At 47.9% G+C, this 18,846-nt stretch overlaps 1 protein-coding gene across 1 annotated transcript in view; it reads left to right on the forward strand.

The window, feature by feature from the left end:
- LOC120610682 (phospholipid-transporting ATPase IB-like) overlaps window positions 1-17,395 on the forward strand; it is a 130,197-nt gene extending 112,802 nt beyond the window's left edge. The window contains exons 8-9 of the mRNA XM_039873093.1: window positions 12,921-13,012; window positions 17,268-17,395. Coding sequence (XP_039729027.1) covers window positions 12,921-13,012; window positions 17,268-17,395 — 220 coding nt within the window. The remainder of the gene's footprint in view (window positions 1-12,920; window positions 13,013-17,267) is intronic.
- Window positions 17,396-18,846: the final 1,451 nt, after the last annotated feature.

The following is an 18,846-nucleotide window of genomic DNA, read 5'->3' on the forward strand; positions in this document are numbered from 1 at the left end:
CGACGGGGAAGAGAGTAACAGAGAAAAGGCAGAAGAAGCACAGAAGGGAAATTCTTGATCGTGCATCTTAAAGCCCAGTTGGCTGCTGTGATTGGCCGTCTTTAGGTTTCGGTTTTGTGACCTTGAGGCGTGTTTTTTTTTTTTTTTTTCAGGCTTATGTTTCAATTCGCTGGTATAGTAAGGGCCTCCGTGTTTCCTACTTAACAGCCTTAAATGAGGCCACGTGTTGGATCCTCACGTGAGGGTGGCCTTTGGGCCTGGTTCCCATGTCTGGTACAAGGAAGTCGCTCTTAGCCAGACTGTGCGTCTGCCCGACAAGGGTCAGCTCTTCCTTGGCAAAATCAGAGTATAGTCCTGTGGCCCTGGAAATTCCATTTTTTAAAGGGAAGCTGCTTGCGAAGATGTCCTGGAAGGTTCTTCCGGCTCCTCTTCCTCCCTCCCGAAGAGGATGTGCTCAGGGGCCTCTGGAAGGAAGACAGCAAGGGGCCCTGTGGCCTTGCATTTCAGCCTCTGTCTTTGCTTTCGTACTTTGCTCCCGCCTTCCCTTATTATTCATCTCTTCATTCCTTGAATCCTTCAACAAGCAGTTCTTGAGGCTCCTGCTGCGTGCTAGGCACTGGTTTCGGGGCTGGGCGAGAAACTGTGAACAAGAAACAAAATCCCCACCCTCGGAAAACTGACGGAGAGCGCAGACAGCAAACGCAAGCCGTGTAGTGAAAAGAGGGGTAAAGGAAGACAAAACAGGATACGGGCTAGAGAGTGAGGAGGGGGTGTCACAATCAGCTGGTCGGAGGAGGCTGCTGCGAGGGAACGGAGGGAGAGAGCCCCATGGAAGAGAGCGAGCGCAAGTGCAAAGACCCTGAGGTGGTAAGTGCTTAGCGCCCCAGGTGTGGCAGGGAGCACCACGTGGCTGGAGCAGGGGGCGGGGAAGCGTAGCGGGAACCTGGTTCCGACCGGAAGCCGGGGTCTTGCAGTTAGTACACGTGATTTTGAGCGGGGAGCTGTCACAGGCCTCTCGGCTTGCAAAGCTGCGTCTCCCTGACTCGCATCATGCTCCGCCGCTGCAGTGTGATTCTGTCCTGTTCTTCCCCCAAATACCCCCGTGGGGACATGCCCAGTGCCTCGGCCGGTCCTGGCACACTCCATCACACCTGGGGCTGCTCAGCCCCCTGCACGGCTCTGCGCAGAGGCCTGTCTGGGTCAGCCAGGTGCCCTGCTAGTCATCTGTTCCCAGCAGCCCCGTGACCCTGACCTGACCTTGCGCAGACTCACCCAGGGACCGGGGAGCCCTGTACGGGGAGCCTCGCCACCTCACTGCAAGCTGCAGGATGAGGTAATGGTTTCCATATGCGCCGGAGCGGTCATCCACATTCGACTTTGCCTGCTCGGCTAATGAGGTCAGACGGCTCTGCCCGCGGTGGCCGCCCTCCCTCAGCTAGAGTGCCTGCGGGAGGCGGGTGGGGTGTCCCGCCCCGTCTCACGGAGTTCAGCGATGTAGCAACGTAATGTTTCTTCTCACTGCTGAGAAGGACTAACCACGGAGAAACACAAAATAGAAGAGAACGGCATAAGAATGGAGAGAGATTGTTTTTAATTTAAATTTTTTTCTTTTGAGATAATTGCAAGTTCACGTGCACTTGTGTCAGAAATAATACAGAGAGACGCCATGTTCCCTGGACTCAGTTTCCCGCGATATAAGACATTGACCGTCGTGTGGTGAGAACACAGACCGTTTCCATCCCCACAAGGATCCCTCATGTGGTCTTTTCATAGACGTCAACTTCCCAGTCTCTCTCTAGCTCCCGGCAGCCGTTCACCTGTCCTCCATTTCTGGAATTTTGTCATTTCAAGAATGTCCTAGGAATGAATCTTACGATGTGTAACCTTTGGGTCTTGACCTTAGTCTCACTCAGCAAAATTCTCAGGAGATTCACCCAGGTCTCACGTGGATCAAGAGTTTCTTCCTCTTTCTTGCTCATGGTACAGACGGGGCCACACTGTGGTAAACCATTCACTGCTGAAGGAGATCTGGGTTTCCAGTCTGGGGCCATCACGAATAAAGCTCTTATAAACATTCGTCTACAGGCTTCTGTGCAGATATATTCTTCATTTCCCTGATATAAAATTCCAAGAGTGCAACTGCCGGGTTTCTGGTATTGAATATTTAGGTGTTTCGTTTTCTTTTAATAACCATTTTCTTTTAATAACCATTTATTTAGCTCACGATTCTGCGGGTTGGCAATTGGACTATGCGTTTACCTGAACTTTTTTTAAACTGTGAGATATAATTTAAATACATGATCTTCACCTTCTTAAAGTATATAATTCAGCGGTTTTTGTTTTGGGTTTTGTTTTTGTTTTTTAGTACAGTCACAAGGTTGCAGGATGTTTAGTTTTTTTTAAGGAATTGCCAAACTGTTTGGCAGGGTGGCCATGCCATTTTGCAGTGCCACCAGCAGTGTATGAGGGATCCAGCTTTTTCACACCCTTGCCAGCAATTTGGTGTTTGTCACTGTTTTTTTTAATGTTAGCATTTACAATAGCTATGTAGTAATAACTCATTGTGGTTTTAATTTGCATTTCCCTTATTGCTAATAACGTTGAGCATCTTCTCGTGTGCTTATTGGCCATATGCGTATTCTTTCTACTGAAATATCGCTTCATGGTTTTTGCCCCCTTTTTAATTGGATTCTTTGTGGTTTTTTTTATCTGTTAAGTTTATATATTCTAGACTTTAGACCTTTGTCGGATATGTGGTTGACGAATATTTTCCCCCACTCTGTAGCTTGTTTTTTCAGCCTCTTAATAGAATCTTTCTCAGAAAAAAAAAAAGAGTTTTAAATTTTGATGAAGACCAAATTAATCCATTTTTCTTTATGGATTATGCTTTTGATGTCAAGCCTACAAACTCTTTGCACAGTCCTAGATCTCAAAGATATTGCTCTTTTTGTTCTCAATAGTCGTATCATTTTATAGTTTAGATTTAAGTGATTCATGTTGAATTAATGTTTATATAAGGTATGAGACTTAGAGGTTTTGTATGGGTTTTGTTGTTGTTGATGTTGTTTTTGCCTATATATGCATAGTTTCTCCAGCACCGTTTGTTGAAAAGAGTATATGTCTTCAATTGAATTGCTTTTACGCCTTTGTCAAAAATTAGATGCGTATATTTGGGTGGGTTTTATCTCTTAGTTCTCTATTCTATTCTGTTCCGTTCTGTTCCGTTTCATTCCATTGCTCTGTCCATCCCTCAACCAATGCCACACTGTCTCTTCCTTTTCAAATTTCTGCAAGAGATTGTATAGAAGTATTGTTAAGTCTTCTTTAAATATATTTGGCAGTGAAGCCATCTTGTCCTGGACATTTCTTTTTGGAAAATTTTTAAATTATGAATTCAATTTGCTTAATAGGTATAGGGATATTCAAATTATTTCGAATTGTGTGTTTTCGTAGTTTTTGTTTTTTAAGGAATTGGTCAAATTTAGAACATAGAAGTGTTTGTAGTAGTCCCCAGTTATTCTTTTGATGTCTCTGGCGTCTGCCATGATATCTCATTTCATTCCTAATGTTGGTAGCAAATTATATCTTTTTTTTTTTTTTTTGGTAAATCTTCTAGAAGATCTGTTAATTGTATCTTTTTTTCAAATAGCAAGCTTTTGGTTTCGTTGATTTTCTCTATTGTTTTTCTGTTTTCGGCCCACTGATTTCTACTCATATCTTTATTTCCTTCCTCTTGCTTGCTGTTTCTTTTGCTCTTCTTTTTAAGTTTCTTCAGATAAGAACTTAGATTATTGAATCGGGACTTTTCATTTTTTCTAACGTATGCATTTACTGCTAGGAATTTCCCTCGTAGCAGTCGTTTAACTGTGTCCCGCAAATTTTGATGCATTTTTATTTTCACTTAGTTCAATTTTTTTTTTAGATTTCTCTTGAGACTTTCTCTCTGACCTATGGATTATTTAGAAGTGTGTCGTTTAGTTCCCAAGTGTTTGAAGATTTTCCTATTATCTGTTATTCATTTCTGCTTTGATTCCATTGCGTTTAGAGAATGACTCTCAATGATTTCAGTGCTTTTAAATTTGTCGAGCTTTGTTTTATGGCCCAAGATATGGTCTTTCTTGGTATATGTTTCTCGTGCACTTGGTAAGAATGTGTATTCTCCTGTCATTGAGTGGAGTGTTGGATAAAATGTTGATTCAGTCCTTTTGGTTGACGGCGTTTGGGATATCTTTAATTTTCTTGCTGATTTTCTCTTTGTACTATCAATTGTTGAGAGAGAAACGTTGAAGGATCCAACTATAATGGTGAATTTGTCTATTTCTCCTTTCGGTTTTGCTTCATCTATCTGTTGCTTGGTGCATGGACATTTAGGATTGCTACATGTTCTGGATAGATTGATCTTTTTGTCATTACTTTATGTCCTTTGCTGTCTCTGGTAATGTCCTTTGCTCTGAAGTCTATTTTATCTGATATTAATGTAGCTATTCCTGCTTTCCTTTGACTGATGTTCTCTTGATATATCTTTTTTCTATCTTTTTATTTTCTGTCTTCCCACATCATCATATTTGAAGTGAGTTTCTTAGGGACAGTATATAATTGAGTCATAGGTTTTATTCCACTGCAAGTCCATGTCGTTTAGTTGGTACGTTTAGACTAGTTATATTTAATGATTATGATATCTTAGAGTGTAAGTCTACCATTTTATCTTTTGTTAACTTTTTGTTATGCCCGTCTTTCATTTTTTTCTGTTTCCTTTTCCTTCCTTCTTATGGGTTGTGTGAGCATTTTTAATTCCATTTTAATTGAGCTACTGTGTTTTCAAGTGTGTCTCCTAGTATAATTCATATAGTGTGGGTTGTCCCAGGTATTACGTTATGTATACATAACTAATCACAGTCTACTGATGTTATCATTCTCTCACTTTGAGTGAAGTACAGAAAACCAACCTCCGTTACATCCCTTTACCCACTCCCATTTATAATATAATTGTCTTAAGTATTTCCAATACGTATATTTAGAACCATATCAGATAGTGTATAATTTTCACTTTCACTTCTCAAACATAATTTGGAAAATTTGAGAGGAAAGCAAAGCCCATTTTATTTGCTCATGTTTTTCTTTACCGTGTTCTTTCTTCCTTCCTGAGGTTCCAAGATTCCTTCTTTTCTCATTTTTTTTTCATTTATACAACTTTCTTTAGCTATTCCTGGAGGATAGTTCAGATGGTGACAAATTCTCTTAGTTTCCCTTTTATTTGAGAATGTCTTGATTTCTGCTTTATTCCTGAAAGGTATTTTCACTGAGGTGACAGTTTTTTCTCTTTCAGCACTTGAAAAATATTGTGCCAATTCTGGCCTCAATGGTTTCTGATGAGAAATTCATTGTCATTTGAATTGATTTTCTTCTGTAGCTAAAGGATCAATTCTCTTAGGCTGCTCTTGAGATATTTTCTTTGTTTTTAGTTTTTAGTTTTTAGTTCTTTGTCTAGTTTTCAGAACTTTCATTATAATCTATTTTTGCCTAGATTTCTTTGGTTTTTTTCATGTTTTAAATTCAGTCAGCTTCTTAAATCTGTAGGTTTATGTCTCTCACCAGATTTGGGGATTTTTCAGACTTTATTTCTTTGAGTGGTTTTTCAGCCCCATCTTTTTTCTCTTCTCCCTGTAGGACTCTGAAGACATGAAAATTACATCTTCTGTTATATTCCCACAGGTCCCTAAGGTCTTTTAATTTTTCTTCAGTCTATTTTGCCTCTGTTATGTGGATTGGGTCACAGTTACTGTTCTGTCTTCCGGTTCACTGACTATTTCCCCCATCCCCTCCACTCTGCTGTTGAGCCCTTCTGCTGACCTTTTTATTTCAGTTACTGTATTTTTGAGTTCTAAAATTTATGATTGGTTCTTCTTTAGATCTCCTTTGCTAAGGCGTTCTGTTTTTTCCCATTTGTTTGAAGCGTGTCACAAATGCTCATTGAAGCATTTTTATCGTGGCCACTTTAAAATCTTTGTCCGATTATTCCACCATCTCAGTCACCTTGATATTGCCATTGATTAACTTTTTTTTTAACCGTTCAGTTTGAGATCGACCTGGTTCTTGGTATGACTAGTGGTTTCTCAATGAAACCTGGACGATTTGGGTGTTACGATTATGCTATGTGACCCTGGATTTTACGGAAGCCTTGCTCCTGCCAGACGGAAGTTATTCAGGTTTCCTACATTCCGTTGATGCCTGCTGGGTAGGGGTGAGAGTTCTGCCTCCATGTGGTCTCCACGGACACTGCAGAGGGCAGAGAAGGCAGGAAGCAGGGAGGGGTATTCGTACCTGGCAAGGATGGAAGTCTTGATTCTTCATTAGGTCTCTTCAGAATGCCTCCTTATGTTACTGAGTGGGGGATGGAAGGCCAGTTTCCCCACGTGTCACTACCGGGGGCCAGAGACTTTATCATCAGCTAAGAATTAAAGTCCCAGGTCCCCACCCAGGCTCTTCCATCAACACCCCAGTAGGGATGTCAGGCACTTGCTGCAGCCTTGTGAGAATCTGGCCTCCTCTCCACTTGGTCTTTGCTGGCATGGGTGGGAGTGGAGCCACAGTACTTTCTGGGGTGCTTGGCTAGAGTAGAATGATTATGGTCTAAGGGAGTTGCCTTGTGAGGCTACTTCTTTTCTGCTTTTTCGACTAGAGAAAAGAGGCTTTTTCTGAGCCTTTTTTTTTTTTTTTTTAGTCTGCATCTGTGGTCATTTCTAGGTTGTGAGGCTCTTCAGCTCCAAGCCTGGAATCTGTGAGGCCACAAGAAAACTCAGATTTCTCATGTTTCAAGGTTCCTAGCTGGTCTTCCTTCTTTGCACCTTTTTTAGAGTCTTCTTATATTTGTGTCCTGGCTTGTCAATTGTATTTAGCAGGAGGAATAAGGCAAATTCATTGCCTAATTTGGCACTACAATTCCTTAGCCAAACTCTTCTTTTTGACAGGAAATCACCCAGAGTAAAAAGAATGAGAGTTCTTCCAGTGCCCAAACTGGTCTGTTTACCCCTGTTTTCCAAAACCTTGTCTGGAACAGAAAAAATAGAACAGTGGTAGTACAGCCTTTCTTCCCTCCATTTCCCAGTTTTGATGATCAGAGGAAACTTGAGACCAGGGAAAACTAGAGGAATCTATCTCTCTTATTTTGGGGATGGAATTTGTATTGCGTTACATAATTGTGGACTCTATCCTGTCCTCAGCCTGACTGCTCTTGAATTGTTCCATGTAACCTGAATTGTTCCATGTAACCTGAATTCTTTTCTTAACAAATGCAGTATCCTATCTTTGTAAAAACCACAGAGGTTTTTTTGTTCTCAATATCTTCAAGAGTTTGGAGTGGGCTTTCCTTCTCTGGAAGAGACTTGGGCTGATGTCCCTGTTCCATCATTTTCAAAAAATAATACAGAGGAATTTAGTTTGGCTGCTCTTGGACAACCCACCCTGTCCTGAGCTCAATGCTGGGCACCGTGGACAGATATAAAGACAAAAAATGCCAGGATCAAGTTACGGAGACACATAACAATAGTAAGAGAGTGAACCACAGCCCAAATACAAAGCACAGTGCCATTTTATGGAACCATGTCCTCGGTTCTCAGCCCAGGGCAGGTACTGTGAAAAACGCAGAGGAAGTACAAGACTTGGTCTCCGTCTGAGAGAACGAACCCACAGACAACATGTAGTGCTTCTAGGCGCCACCACTTACAGTGCCACCTCGCCTTGCCTGCTTGCTACGGGTTTCTACAGGCTCAGGGATCCCAAGTGGCATCTCTGGCTTGGCCCTCTCTAGACCCCAGTGCCCCGCGGCCTCCTGAATTCCTCAGAGGCAACTCTGAGTCTCACATTCGAGACGGGGCTCATCCTCTTTCCCACCAAACCCATTGTCCCTCCTGCGTTCCCATCCAGGGTCATCATCCTTCGTCAGGATGCAGCTTCCGCGTCAATTCTTAAAGCCTTCCTGAATTTCCTCTGAGTTCTTCACACCTCCCTTTACCACTGTGGAGCCTCATGTGGTCTCCATGATGCGTCTATTACCATGTATCATGACGTGTCACCACCAGCTCTCAGGCGCAGTGGAGGAGTCAAGTTTTTAAAAACAAATGTTTATGGATCGGCAAAAAAGGAAAACGGGGAACGATTTACTACCACTTAACAGAAAAGAATTTATGATGGGCTCCTAGCCCCAGGGTATAACTCCTGTCTTATTGGAATATTAGGCTGGAAAACCTATTTTGTTTTGTTTTATTCTTGTCATTGTCCCTCGCTACATAAGTGCGTTTAACTACAAACACATAAGTGGTTCTAGAATATACATGAGCCAAAAGATTTTCATGTCCCACTATTTAGATTAAAGTGAGTAAAAATAAGTTCCCCAATGAGGCCGTGAGATCTCATTTTCTAGAGATCCTTAAAAATACGTTAGAATTTCAGTAATCTGATAGATTGGTAGATGTTTGGCCTTACCTGAAAAAAAGGAGAACTTTGGACTAGCTTTTTCCTTGAGGAACCTCCAAGATTTCTATTTTGAAGACAGTCTAGCAGTTCATTTAAAAATAAGTTTTTAAAAATAGCTATTTGTTTTTTAATTTCTCGAGGCATCAGCTGTGACTCCTACCAGCTGTAACTACTGACAAGGTTTAAAAACAGACTTGTTGTTATTTGCTATGTTCTCCACGTTCCTGCTTCTTGGCCATTGGGGACGACCGACTGAAATGCGGGCATAAGAGTTTTTTATTCCCCAGCATCCTCAGCTCTCGCTCTTTCCTGACACTGCTCAGATTTTGAGACGGGGGCACACCCCCTCCTCAAAAACAAGTCAGCCTCTAAACGGAGCCCGGTGGGAGGATGTGTGTAAGATTGAGTTCCATAATTATTACCGGAGAGACATCAAGAATACGTGCACCTTCAGTGAATGTCCGTTGACATGTGCCTTTCATACATAGATCGCAGTCGACACACCCTACTTAAACAGGGATTTAAAACAAAATCAAAGAAAGCACGTTAACTCCAACATCCCCCCACCATCGGAGAAAAAAACCAGCAGCTCCCGTGATGGGAGGGAATGAGCCTTAATTCAGGACCCATTTTCCCTCCTCTTTGTCTTGTAATTGAATTTTTTAAACTGTAGAAAAATGTACGTAACAGAAAATTTACCCTTTTAAAGTGTAATTGTTCAGTGGCGTTTAGAACATTCACCGTGTTGTGGAAGCGTCACTGCTGCCAAGCTCTGGAACATGTCCCTCTCCTCAAGAAGCGTCGTGTGCTTCACGCAGCCACTGGCCACTCTCTTCCCCCGGCTCCCTGCCCTGCTGTCCCTGGCCGCCATTACTCTTCTTTCTGCCTCTATTCTGGACATTTCATGTAAATGGAATCATATGACACGTGGCGTTTTGGTTTGGCTTCTGTCACCATAATGTTGTCAAGGTTTACCCATGTGCGACATACATCGGTATCTCATTCCTTTTTATGGCCGCATAATGTTCCAGTGGGTAGACATACAACATTTTGTTTATCCATTCACCAGTTGATAGACACCTGGATTGTTTCCATCTTTTGGCTACTGTGAATAATGCTGCTCTAGGTATTCGTGTACGAGTACTTGTTTGAGTCTGTTTTCAATTATTTTGAATGTATTTCTAGGAGTGGAATTTCTGGCTGATACAGTAATCCCATGTTTAACTTAATGAAGAGCAGAAGCTACACCATTTTACAGTCCGACCGGTAGTGCGTTAGGGTTCCAGTTTCCCCACGTCCTCTCCAACATTTGTTTTCTGGTTTTTTGTTTTGTTTTTTTTTTGGTTTTTTGTTTATTATAGCCATCCTAGTGGATGTTAAGTGCTATCTCTTCGATCTGCATTTCTGTAATGACTAATGAGCAGGATATAAAAACAAATCTGTACCTAGTCATCCTGAGTGTGGTAGTGAAACCGCAGAACACCAAAGACAAAGAGAATTAGGAAAGCAGCTAGAAGGAAAACAGATTAACTCATTCTCTCCATGGGTAGACAATACAATGAAAATAAGAAAGGAGAAAAGAAGGAGCGAAGAAAAAAATATGATGAACCGGAAGCATAAAACAAATGATACCATTTAGACATATTTTAAAACATAATTATATATTCATGTGAATGCACATATCTAAAACAAAAGTATGAAATACAAACAAAAGATAATTTCTAACTTTGTTATGAGGGAAGGGGAAGAATGGAATCAGAGGATTTTCGGGACTTTATATTTGAGACTTTCTATCGTTTTGTTGAAAACCGGAGTAGTTCTCACAGCCAGGCCCACTCCTGACATTTGCAGGACTTGGCGCACAAGTACATAGGGAAACCACGTACCACGTCTAAGAACGTGGAAGTTATGCATCAGGCTAACAGATAGCCCTGACCTTGATGAATACGCCTGCATGAAGACAGCGGTGCTTTGTGGTTCCCAGATCCTTTGGCGGTCCGAGCCAGGAAGTGGTAGCCCAGGGAAGGGTCGGCTGTGTCTCACACACCCCACCTTCCCTTCCCAACTCCAGCTCTGTCCTGCACTTGGAGGGGATGTGCGCACAAGTGTGCGGACACCACATCCACACATCCCATGCAGAAAATCACCCCTCAGCCACTCCCACAGGCCTCGGAGTGTGGACGCTGGCTGTATGGCCTGCTTTTAGGGGGATAGAGCTAGCAGGGAAGTGAGGTTAGCCCTGGATGCCCACTTGGGGGTCACTGAGCAGGGACTTCTAGGGTCTCAGATACCCAGAGTGGGAGACCAGTGTGGGCTCTGGGTGGATCTGTCTCCTTAGCCCCATGGACTCCTCACCAGGTGGGAGGAGAGGCTGCCGGACGGAGGGGCTCCCTCTGAAGCATGGGGTCAAAGGGTGGTGCTACCATTTGCTAAAGCTGAGTGGGTGAGTGCGCTCTTGCTGTCCTGGTTCCTGACTGTTACTCTGTGTTTGGAATATTTCATTCCAAAAAAAAAAGAGTAAAGCATCTGCCATTCCATGAGGGAATTGGGGTCATCTGCCTAGCACAGAAGCAGGGTCAGGAGGCTGCCAGCAAAGTGCTCAGTGACCTTTTTACTTGTCACAGCTGAGTCTCCTCACCTGCCGAGTGAGGGACCAAGACGTGGGATTGCAAAGGCCCCTCCCACCCGCGTGGCTGGGTGAAGTTCTCATAAGCCCCGCCACTAGGAGGAGCTGGTGGGCCTGAAGCGTTGGCTGGACCAGGAAGGGCCAGGGCAGGGGAGGGGCCTGGTAGCCCTGTGTCCATCCCCTGGGTACCAGGGGAGAGGGTGCCCTCTTCAGCCACGCAGGCCGGACAGTCTGCAGCCCAGCCCTCGGTGAGCCCCTCGCCACACCAGCGCGCCTTCCTGGCGGGAGTCACAAGCTGGGCCGGGTCAGACAGGAAGGACGGCCCCCCATCACACTCCCCACATCCCCAAGCCCGCACAGGGAGCTACAGACAGTGAGGGGACAGCGGCCACACAGAGGGACAGGCACTCACCGGCTGCCCCCTCCTCGTTCACCTGCTCAGCCCGGGAGATTAATTTGGGCCCCGGGAGAAAAAGGGGGGAGCGGGAAGGGAACACTGGTGTGAAGGGGGAGAAAGGGTTCTTCCTCCCCAGCGTGAGACGTCTGCCCGGCTTGGCCAGCTGAGGCTCGCTCCTAATTGGTGATGAATTAAAACGTTATTCTTTCCACCCAGAGTCAGAAAACACTCTCCCCTGTACACCCCAGTCCACGGTGAACCGTGGCTCATTGAACTACTGGGAAAACCTGTGCCCTGCCCCTCCTTCAAATGACCCTGGGGAGGTGGGTGAAGTGGACTCTGGTCGGGAGACGTCCTCGGGCTTGAGACTTCCGGGAGAGGAGCTTCGGGTCACAGGCAACTGCAGCTTCTTAAAACAACTCTCAAGTTCCCACCAACGGCAGATCGGGGTGTATTTGCTGCCACAGCAAAATAGCAGAGACTTGGGCAGGACGCTTATAAACAAAGTTATCGTGTCACAGTCCCAGGGGCTGGAAGTCCAAGACCAAGGTGTCGGCGGGGTCGGCTCCTCCTGGGGCCCATCTGATCCCTCAGTTCGTAGACGCCGTCTTCTCCCTTTGTCCTCACATAGTCCTCCCTCGGCGCGTGTCCGTCTCCTCATGGGGACACCAGTCGCAGTAAAGTCCTCGTTTTAATGTAATTACCCCTGTCTCCAAATGTACTCACATTCTGAGGTATTGGGGGTTCAGACTTCAAGATGTAAATTTGGGGGGATACACGCAACCCGTAACAGAGGGCGCTGGCACACCCCCCTACACCAGATGTCTGCTTTGGGGCAAGCCAAGTGACATCCTGAGGGTGAGCCAGCTAAGCACTTCGGCCTGCCGGGGCGGGGCGGGAAAGGCGGTACGGCTCCGGATCCTGTGTGTTCAAGAAAATCACCTCAATTGTCACTGTGGTTCATAATAAGCACAGAGGGCGGGGGGCTGCAGAAAAAGCTGGCGGGGTCCGGAGGCAGCCGGTACCCACCGTTCACTGGTTGAGAAACAGCAGCTCCAGGTGCGGGGAGGCTGTTCAGATATTTAGCACAGAAACAAGTCACTTCTTCCAAAGCGTCCGGGAAGCAGGGGCCCGCCGGGTACAAAGGGCACTTGTGGTGAGCTTCCAGGAGGGGAAGGCGGAGTTCAAGGGCATCACGTACAAGCCAGGCCTGATGGGAAACAGGGCGCCTTTTAGAAGAGGGGCCAAGCTCCAAGTGCGAGATAGCCTCTACTGTGAGCAGGGGGGCAGCCCGGAAACGGGGCGCTCTTCCTGACCTGGGAAGCTTTTTTCCCTGTTTTATTTTACAACCTGAAGTCATCCAGCGCGCACCTTTGAGATGGGTCTGCGTGAACGAGAGACTGACAGTGTTTGCTTTGCCTGTAGGATGAACGAGAGGGACCGCCTGTTGAAGAGGCTGAGCAGGAAGACGCCCCCCACTCTCTTTCGAGGAGGGTCCTTCCCGCAGACTGTCCCACGTAAGTGTCACCGCCAGCCTACCCAGGCCAGCTACGACGCCCAACCAGGCAGGGAGGGCGAGGCGGGGCGGGGAGGGGTGGGGGTTGGAATTAAAGCCTGGGCAGGGTCAACTGGGGAGGGGACAGCTGCCAAGCTGGAGGCCACATGCAGAAGAGGAAGCAAGTGTCTGGCCCGAGGCGAGTACGATGGAATATTCCCTGGGACCCAGTCACATGCCTGAATGACAAGACCCTTAACACTCCAAATCCTGCTGTGGTTCAGATCCTTCCGTCAGCCTCTCAGTAGCATTTTTTCTCCTAACGTTGAAGTGATATTACTTTTAAATTGCTTCCCCCAAAGACAGCAGTATGCTGTGTTTTATTTCATATTAGCCTGTTAATTAAAACAACAACAGGGGCCAGGAGAGGCAGACGAGACGACCGAGATCAGGGGGAGGTTGCAGGTTCATTTTATCAGCCCAGCCACTCGACTCCCTGTTGGCCCCGCTTCTGCTCCTGTGAACCCCGCCTGTCTCTCCATCCCACGCGCCCCCTTTTGCACATGCACAGACCACCTCTTCAACCCACGCCCCACTTCCTGCCCTCCTTCCTCTCCCCGAGGGGTTGAGAACGAAACGACTGGTGGCCAGGAACGGCTTAGGAAAAGTGGAGGACCGTTGTATCCATAATACAGGTATTGAGCATCTATGTCCAGTTCAGCTGAGCCCCGCTTGTCAGCAGATCTTCCCAGCCTTTCTCAGTGGAGAGAGGAAAGGGGTGAACATCGCCGCCTTTCAGTTGTCCCCTCCCTCCCCTCCCTGCCCCACGTGGAACATCAACGTGGGAGAAAGGGGACTGAGCCCTCACATGCCCATGTCCCGTAACGCCCTACGGCCCCAGGAGGTAGGTGGCGTCAGCCCCAGGAGCACCTGGCAGAGGCTCGAGTCTGTACGGTGAATGGGCCAGCATGGCCCAGACATCCGGGTCACGGCCCTGGTGCCTCTCATCCGAGAGACAGGTCACGTCAGAAGGCTTGATGGGGAAGTCCGAAGGGTGAAGCAGCGAGACCCCGCCACCAGAGCTGAGCTGCCCGGGGCCCTGTCCTGGCTGAGCCACTTTTTTGGGGTCTTAGGCAAGTTGACCTCTCTGGTTCTCCATCTGTAAAATGGAGGTGCTATGAGAACCTACCTGGGGTTACTGGGAGCATTAAACGAGGCTGTATATATCAGGTGCCTGGCCAAACAGAGGCCAGTAAATGGTTTTCTGCCACTAGCTGAGTAACTTTGGGAAACTTACATCTCTCTCTAAACTTCCGACTTCTCCTCTGAAAAAAAGTAGAATTGTGACATAATCTTACTCGGTCATCGTGAGGCTTTACAACGATGTGTGTAAAGCACCCCCTCTATACCAGACACAGAGAAATGCAAACCGTTCCCCATGCCACTCCTCCCATGCTGCTCTTCCCACGTGGAAGAATGCGTACAGCACATGTACCGTTGACCCCTGAACGGTGTGGAGGCTGAGGGCGCCGACCCCTCGTGCAGTCGAAGGTTCGCACGTAACTTTGACTTCCCCAAAACTTACCTTCTAAAAGCCTACTGTTGATCAGAAGCCTTACCGATAACACAGCCGATCAACACATGTCGTGTATGTCATACGTATTAGGTACTGTATTCTTACAATAAAGCAAGCTGGAGAAAAGAAAATGTTATTAACGAAACCATAAAAAAAGAAAGAGAAAATACATGTATGCTATTTATTGAAAAAATTCGCACGTCAGTGCACCTGCACAGTTCAAACCCATGTTGTTCAAGAGTCAACTGCCTAGATCAAGACCAAGTGAGAACTTTTGTGAGAGAGTCATCGGATGTCTTGAAACAACTACTAAACATTTTACTTAAGTCTCAGTGTTTTGAAGGACAAAAAAAAGCATTCCAATGAACAAGTAAGTACAAGAAACTTTTAAAAAGCTTCTGAAATCACACCACGTTTCACAAATGCTCAGCAATGAGTAGTAAGAACCTGGTCGAATGTTTCTGTCATCGACAGACAATTAGAGAAGGCCCTCGGGCAGTTAGACACGCTCCTGGCCTGCGAGCAGGTCTGCGTGGCTTGTCTCGGCCCCTGCCTGTCTCTGCTGGGTCTGTCCTTCCACTGTCTGGGGCCTCAGTCTTCCCAGGAAACGACGAAAACTCTAATCTCATGGGCACTTCTAGTTCCTCGTGGGCCACCGACACACAGTGTTTGCAGCGAGATCAGTGGTTCCTACACGGTCTAGTGCCCTTATCATCCATCCACAGCCTTCCCCATTTCTGCTGCTGTTAGGAATATTTTTCCAGGCAGGAATCTGCTACTTTCATTAAGATGATGTTATCAGAGCTCAGAGTCAAAAGAATGCTACTCAAGGGGAGTTTTATTCAAAAAAAAAAAAAAAAAAAACCACAACGATTCTATAGACTTTACCAAATGTTCAACCAGGAGAAGTCGAAACAACTGAGAACTCACCTACACTTCCCTCTCCTTCCACCTGCCCTGTTCTGTCCCCGACTCCGGCTGTGTCTGAGGATTAAGAGGCCAGCCAGCCCACGGAGAGCTTTCTTCAGGCCGCCAACAGCGCTCCTGGCTGTCAGGACTTCCGGAAAGATGCATGAACGTGGGGAATGCTAAGAGCTGGAGGCTTCCTCTGAGCTCCCCGTTGGATGCCAATGGCAGTTAAATGTTCATCCGGCCAAAGCTGGTGGTGCATCTTTGTCGGGCTGAGGGGTGCAGACTGGGGGGGCTGAAGGTTCTGGTCCTTCTTGTTATGGCTCTAATTCCCACCAGACCCAGTTTCTAGAAGGCAAATGCGTGATCTGAGCTGGGGGGATGCCTCCGCCCCCAGGATAACCCTAGCTAAGTCTCAGTGGAGGTCAAGAAAGTCCGGTTCCAAGTGCACAACCTTTTGGGAACGTGATGGCAGAAACAGCCCGTGAGACCTGCCAGAGAAGCCGTCGGCGGCGACCTCGGTGCGCCCTGCACGGGGAGATTTGCCGTTGGAGCAGGAGCTTCTCTCATCGCCTCTTCTGCTGGAGACCGACCGAGTGGCTGAGTAATCACCCCCGCCCCCAGTGCCCTCGTGCCCAGGAGGCAGGGACCAGCTGGGGCGCCATACCGGCTACGAGCACAAGAAACCCCTGCAGGTGGCTCCCCAGTAGGCACAGGTGAGATGTGAATGAAACGCAGGACAAAGAAAAGGCCAGACTCTGCTCCTTGCATTGGAACAGGTTGTGAGGAGACAATTCCAAAAGGCTTAGACGCCTTTCCCAAGAGGACACTCCCAAACGATGTTCATGTGTCAACAAGTTCCTTTTATTTCTTCCCGTCCGAACCTCCTCCCGCTCCTCCCCCGCCCAAAAAAAAAACAATCAAAAGCATAGGCAGCAATCATTCCAGGTGGACTGTGGTTGAGACAGGCTCCTTTCTTTTCTGGCATGGAGGTGGAGGTGTCCCCCGTTGGTGCCGTGTGTCAGTCAGCCCCAGACGAAGGACAGGGCTCTGTGGCCAGGGCACAGCTATCCAGGACAAGCCCCGGTGCCCGTATGGAGGACCAGAGCTGTGAGAACCGAGACCTCACCTGGTCCTGGCATTTGTTTTACAAAAATGTAGACCGCGAATACCCAGAGAACGTAAAGAGCCCGCGTCCCGTGGCTGAGTTACCGCCAAGCGAGGCTCAGAACCGGCCCTCGTCGCCCCCAGCGCCTCAGGCCCTGTGCCCCGGGGCCAAGACGAAAGAGAGCAGGTGGGGAGCACCATCGTCAGGTGGAGAGCTCAGTAGCCATCGGCCACCCAAGGGCTCATGAAGGTCACTTACACGGTGTGCCCATTACTTGGGACCAGAGTCCTTTCTGTGAAGAAGCATCCGATGCGAAGAAAACGTCAGCTGTGTACCAGAAACGCTCCCGTTCAGCGACCCTGGAGAATGGAAACTGTCCGAGGCGAGAGCAGAACTCAGCCTCGCTCCTGGAGGAGCAGAGTTCTTTGCTGGGCTTTGCTTTGAAACGTCCCAAGGACAGGCGCTGCTTCTAGGACTGCGGTGAAGACGCTGCATGGAAGGGAACTTGTGCTGGTGGCCCAGCACCCCCAGGGAGGGAAGGAGGGGGGCCACCCCCCAGAAGCCAGACAACCAAGGTCGCCTCGGCCCCAGTCATCTCTGACCCAGCTTGTAAGTCCTGGAAAACCTACAAGCTCTGAGGGGCACAGGGTTGACGGGAGGTGTTTCCCCTTTGATCCCCCATAGACTCAAAGCTCAGCCTCTTCTCGAGGAAATTCAAGGGCACTGGGCCAGCACTGGAACAGGCCAGTGGGCCCCCTCTCCAGGTGCTCCTGCCCACCTGCTCGGGACCCATCTGCTCTGCAGCTGGCTAGATGGGCACACACTGGCCTGGGGCCACTTCCTGCGGCCGCCACACAGGGCGGGACTTGGGGGTTTGTGGGTTTGGTTTTCTCGGGGTTGGAGCAAGTAGACAAGAGTCCCCTGTGTGAGACTGTTCTGGGCAGAGCGTGCTCGCTTGTTCCGCCCTCTCTGCCGCCCACTCCCTGCTGCCCTCAGCCGTGTCCTCAGTCGGCCCCCAGGCCACCTCCGCAGCCGGCCCGGCCTCCCACGGTGGCCCTCCAGTGTCCGCGGGTTTTCTGAAAGGCATGCTCTCCAGAAGAACTGGGAAGCCAGCCCGGCAGCAAAGCTCTGCACTTAACGGGCGCCTCCGAGCAGAAGTCTCCCTGAGCATCTTTTGAAGTCTCTCTCTCTCTCCTCCGTCCCACGAAGACGCTGTACACTGCTACTGCACGTCTTTATGCTCCAGGAACTCCATTTTAAGCCAAATGTCTGAGTAAAATCATTAACGATCCATGGGCACGATTTACGATTTCTTTTTCTCCTTTAAAGACTATGACAATGAACTGACAGCTCTGTTGGTGAGCCATAAATGCAATTTGGGTCACCGCTGCCAGGCTTTACATCGTGTTGTCTTTGGTCAGAATGTCTCATCCAGCTGTGGGACTTTTCCATTCCCCCCGACCCAGAAGGGTTAGCCAACAGAGAAAGAGTCTTGTCAATGTCCCCTCTGTGTCAAGGGCCAGTGAGGAAGGAAAGCCCCACATCAGGTCACCAGGGTTAACTAAGCCTCTTTCAAAATGGGAGACGCAGGAGAGCCTGGGCCTGGCTCCCAGCTACACCACTCACTAGGTCTGAGACCTCGGGCAAGCCGTGCCTTTCCCCACCTGTGACATGGGAAGATTACTGTCGCATGTGTCATAGGGCTGTCGGGAGGAACAAACAAGCTATTTGTGCACAGCACATAGGACAATGTGTGATACACACAGCACTTAATAATTGTTAACTGCTGCTATTATTGTTGTTGTTATCATTATTGGACCCAGTTGTAAGAACCAGCCTTCCTGTGGCCATGAGGCTGATCGCTGACTTCCTCTTGATGTTATATTATGATCTTTTTCTTCATTCACACAGACAGAAACCCGCCATACTGTCTTATTACGAGTCCAAATCAGCCCGATTTAAACACAGGAACACTCCACTCACCACACGCCCCTCGCCCGCCTTCACGGCCGGCGCCGTGCGTGTCTTCCAGCCGGCATGTCTAGGGCTTCATAAAGCAGCCAGCCAGCCTGCAGCCTGGAGCACACTGGGACACTCCCGCAGCAGAACCACCTGCCTTTCCTCCTGCTTGGCAGTGGGAAGGCGCAGACGTGGACCAGCGGCCCGCCGTTTACGCTTCTCGGGCTGAGCCCAGCTGCAGCCCCCTAAAATGGGCGGATGCTCACCCCTCAGGGCCCTCCCCACTCCGGCACCGACAGGCATC

Source organism: Pteropus medius, unplaced genomic scaffold (genome assembly GCF_902729225.1).
Source record: "Pteropus medius unplaced genomic scaffold, Ma_sr-lr_union100, whole genome shotgun sequence".
Lineage (NCBI taxonomy): Eukaryota > Metazoa > Chordata > Mammalia > Chiroptera > Pteropodidae > Pteropus > Pteropus medius.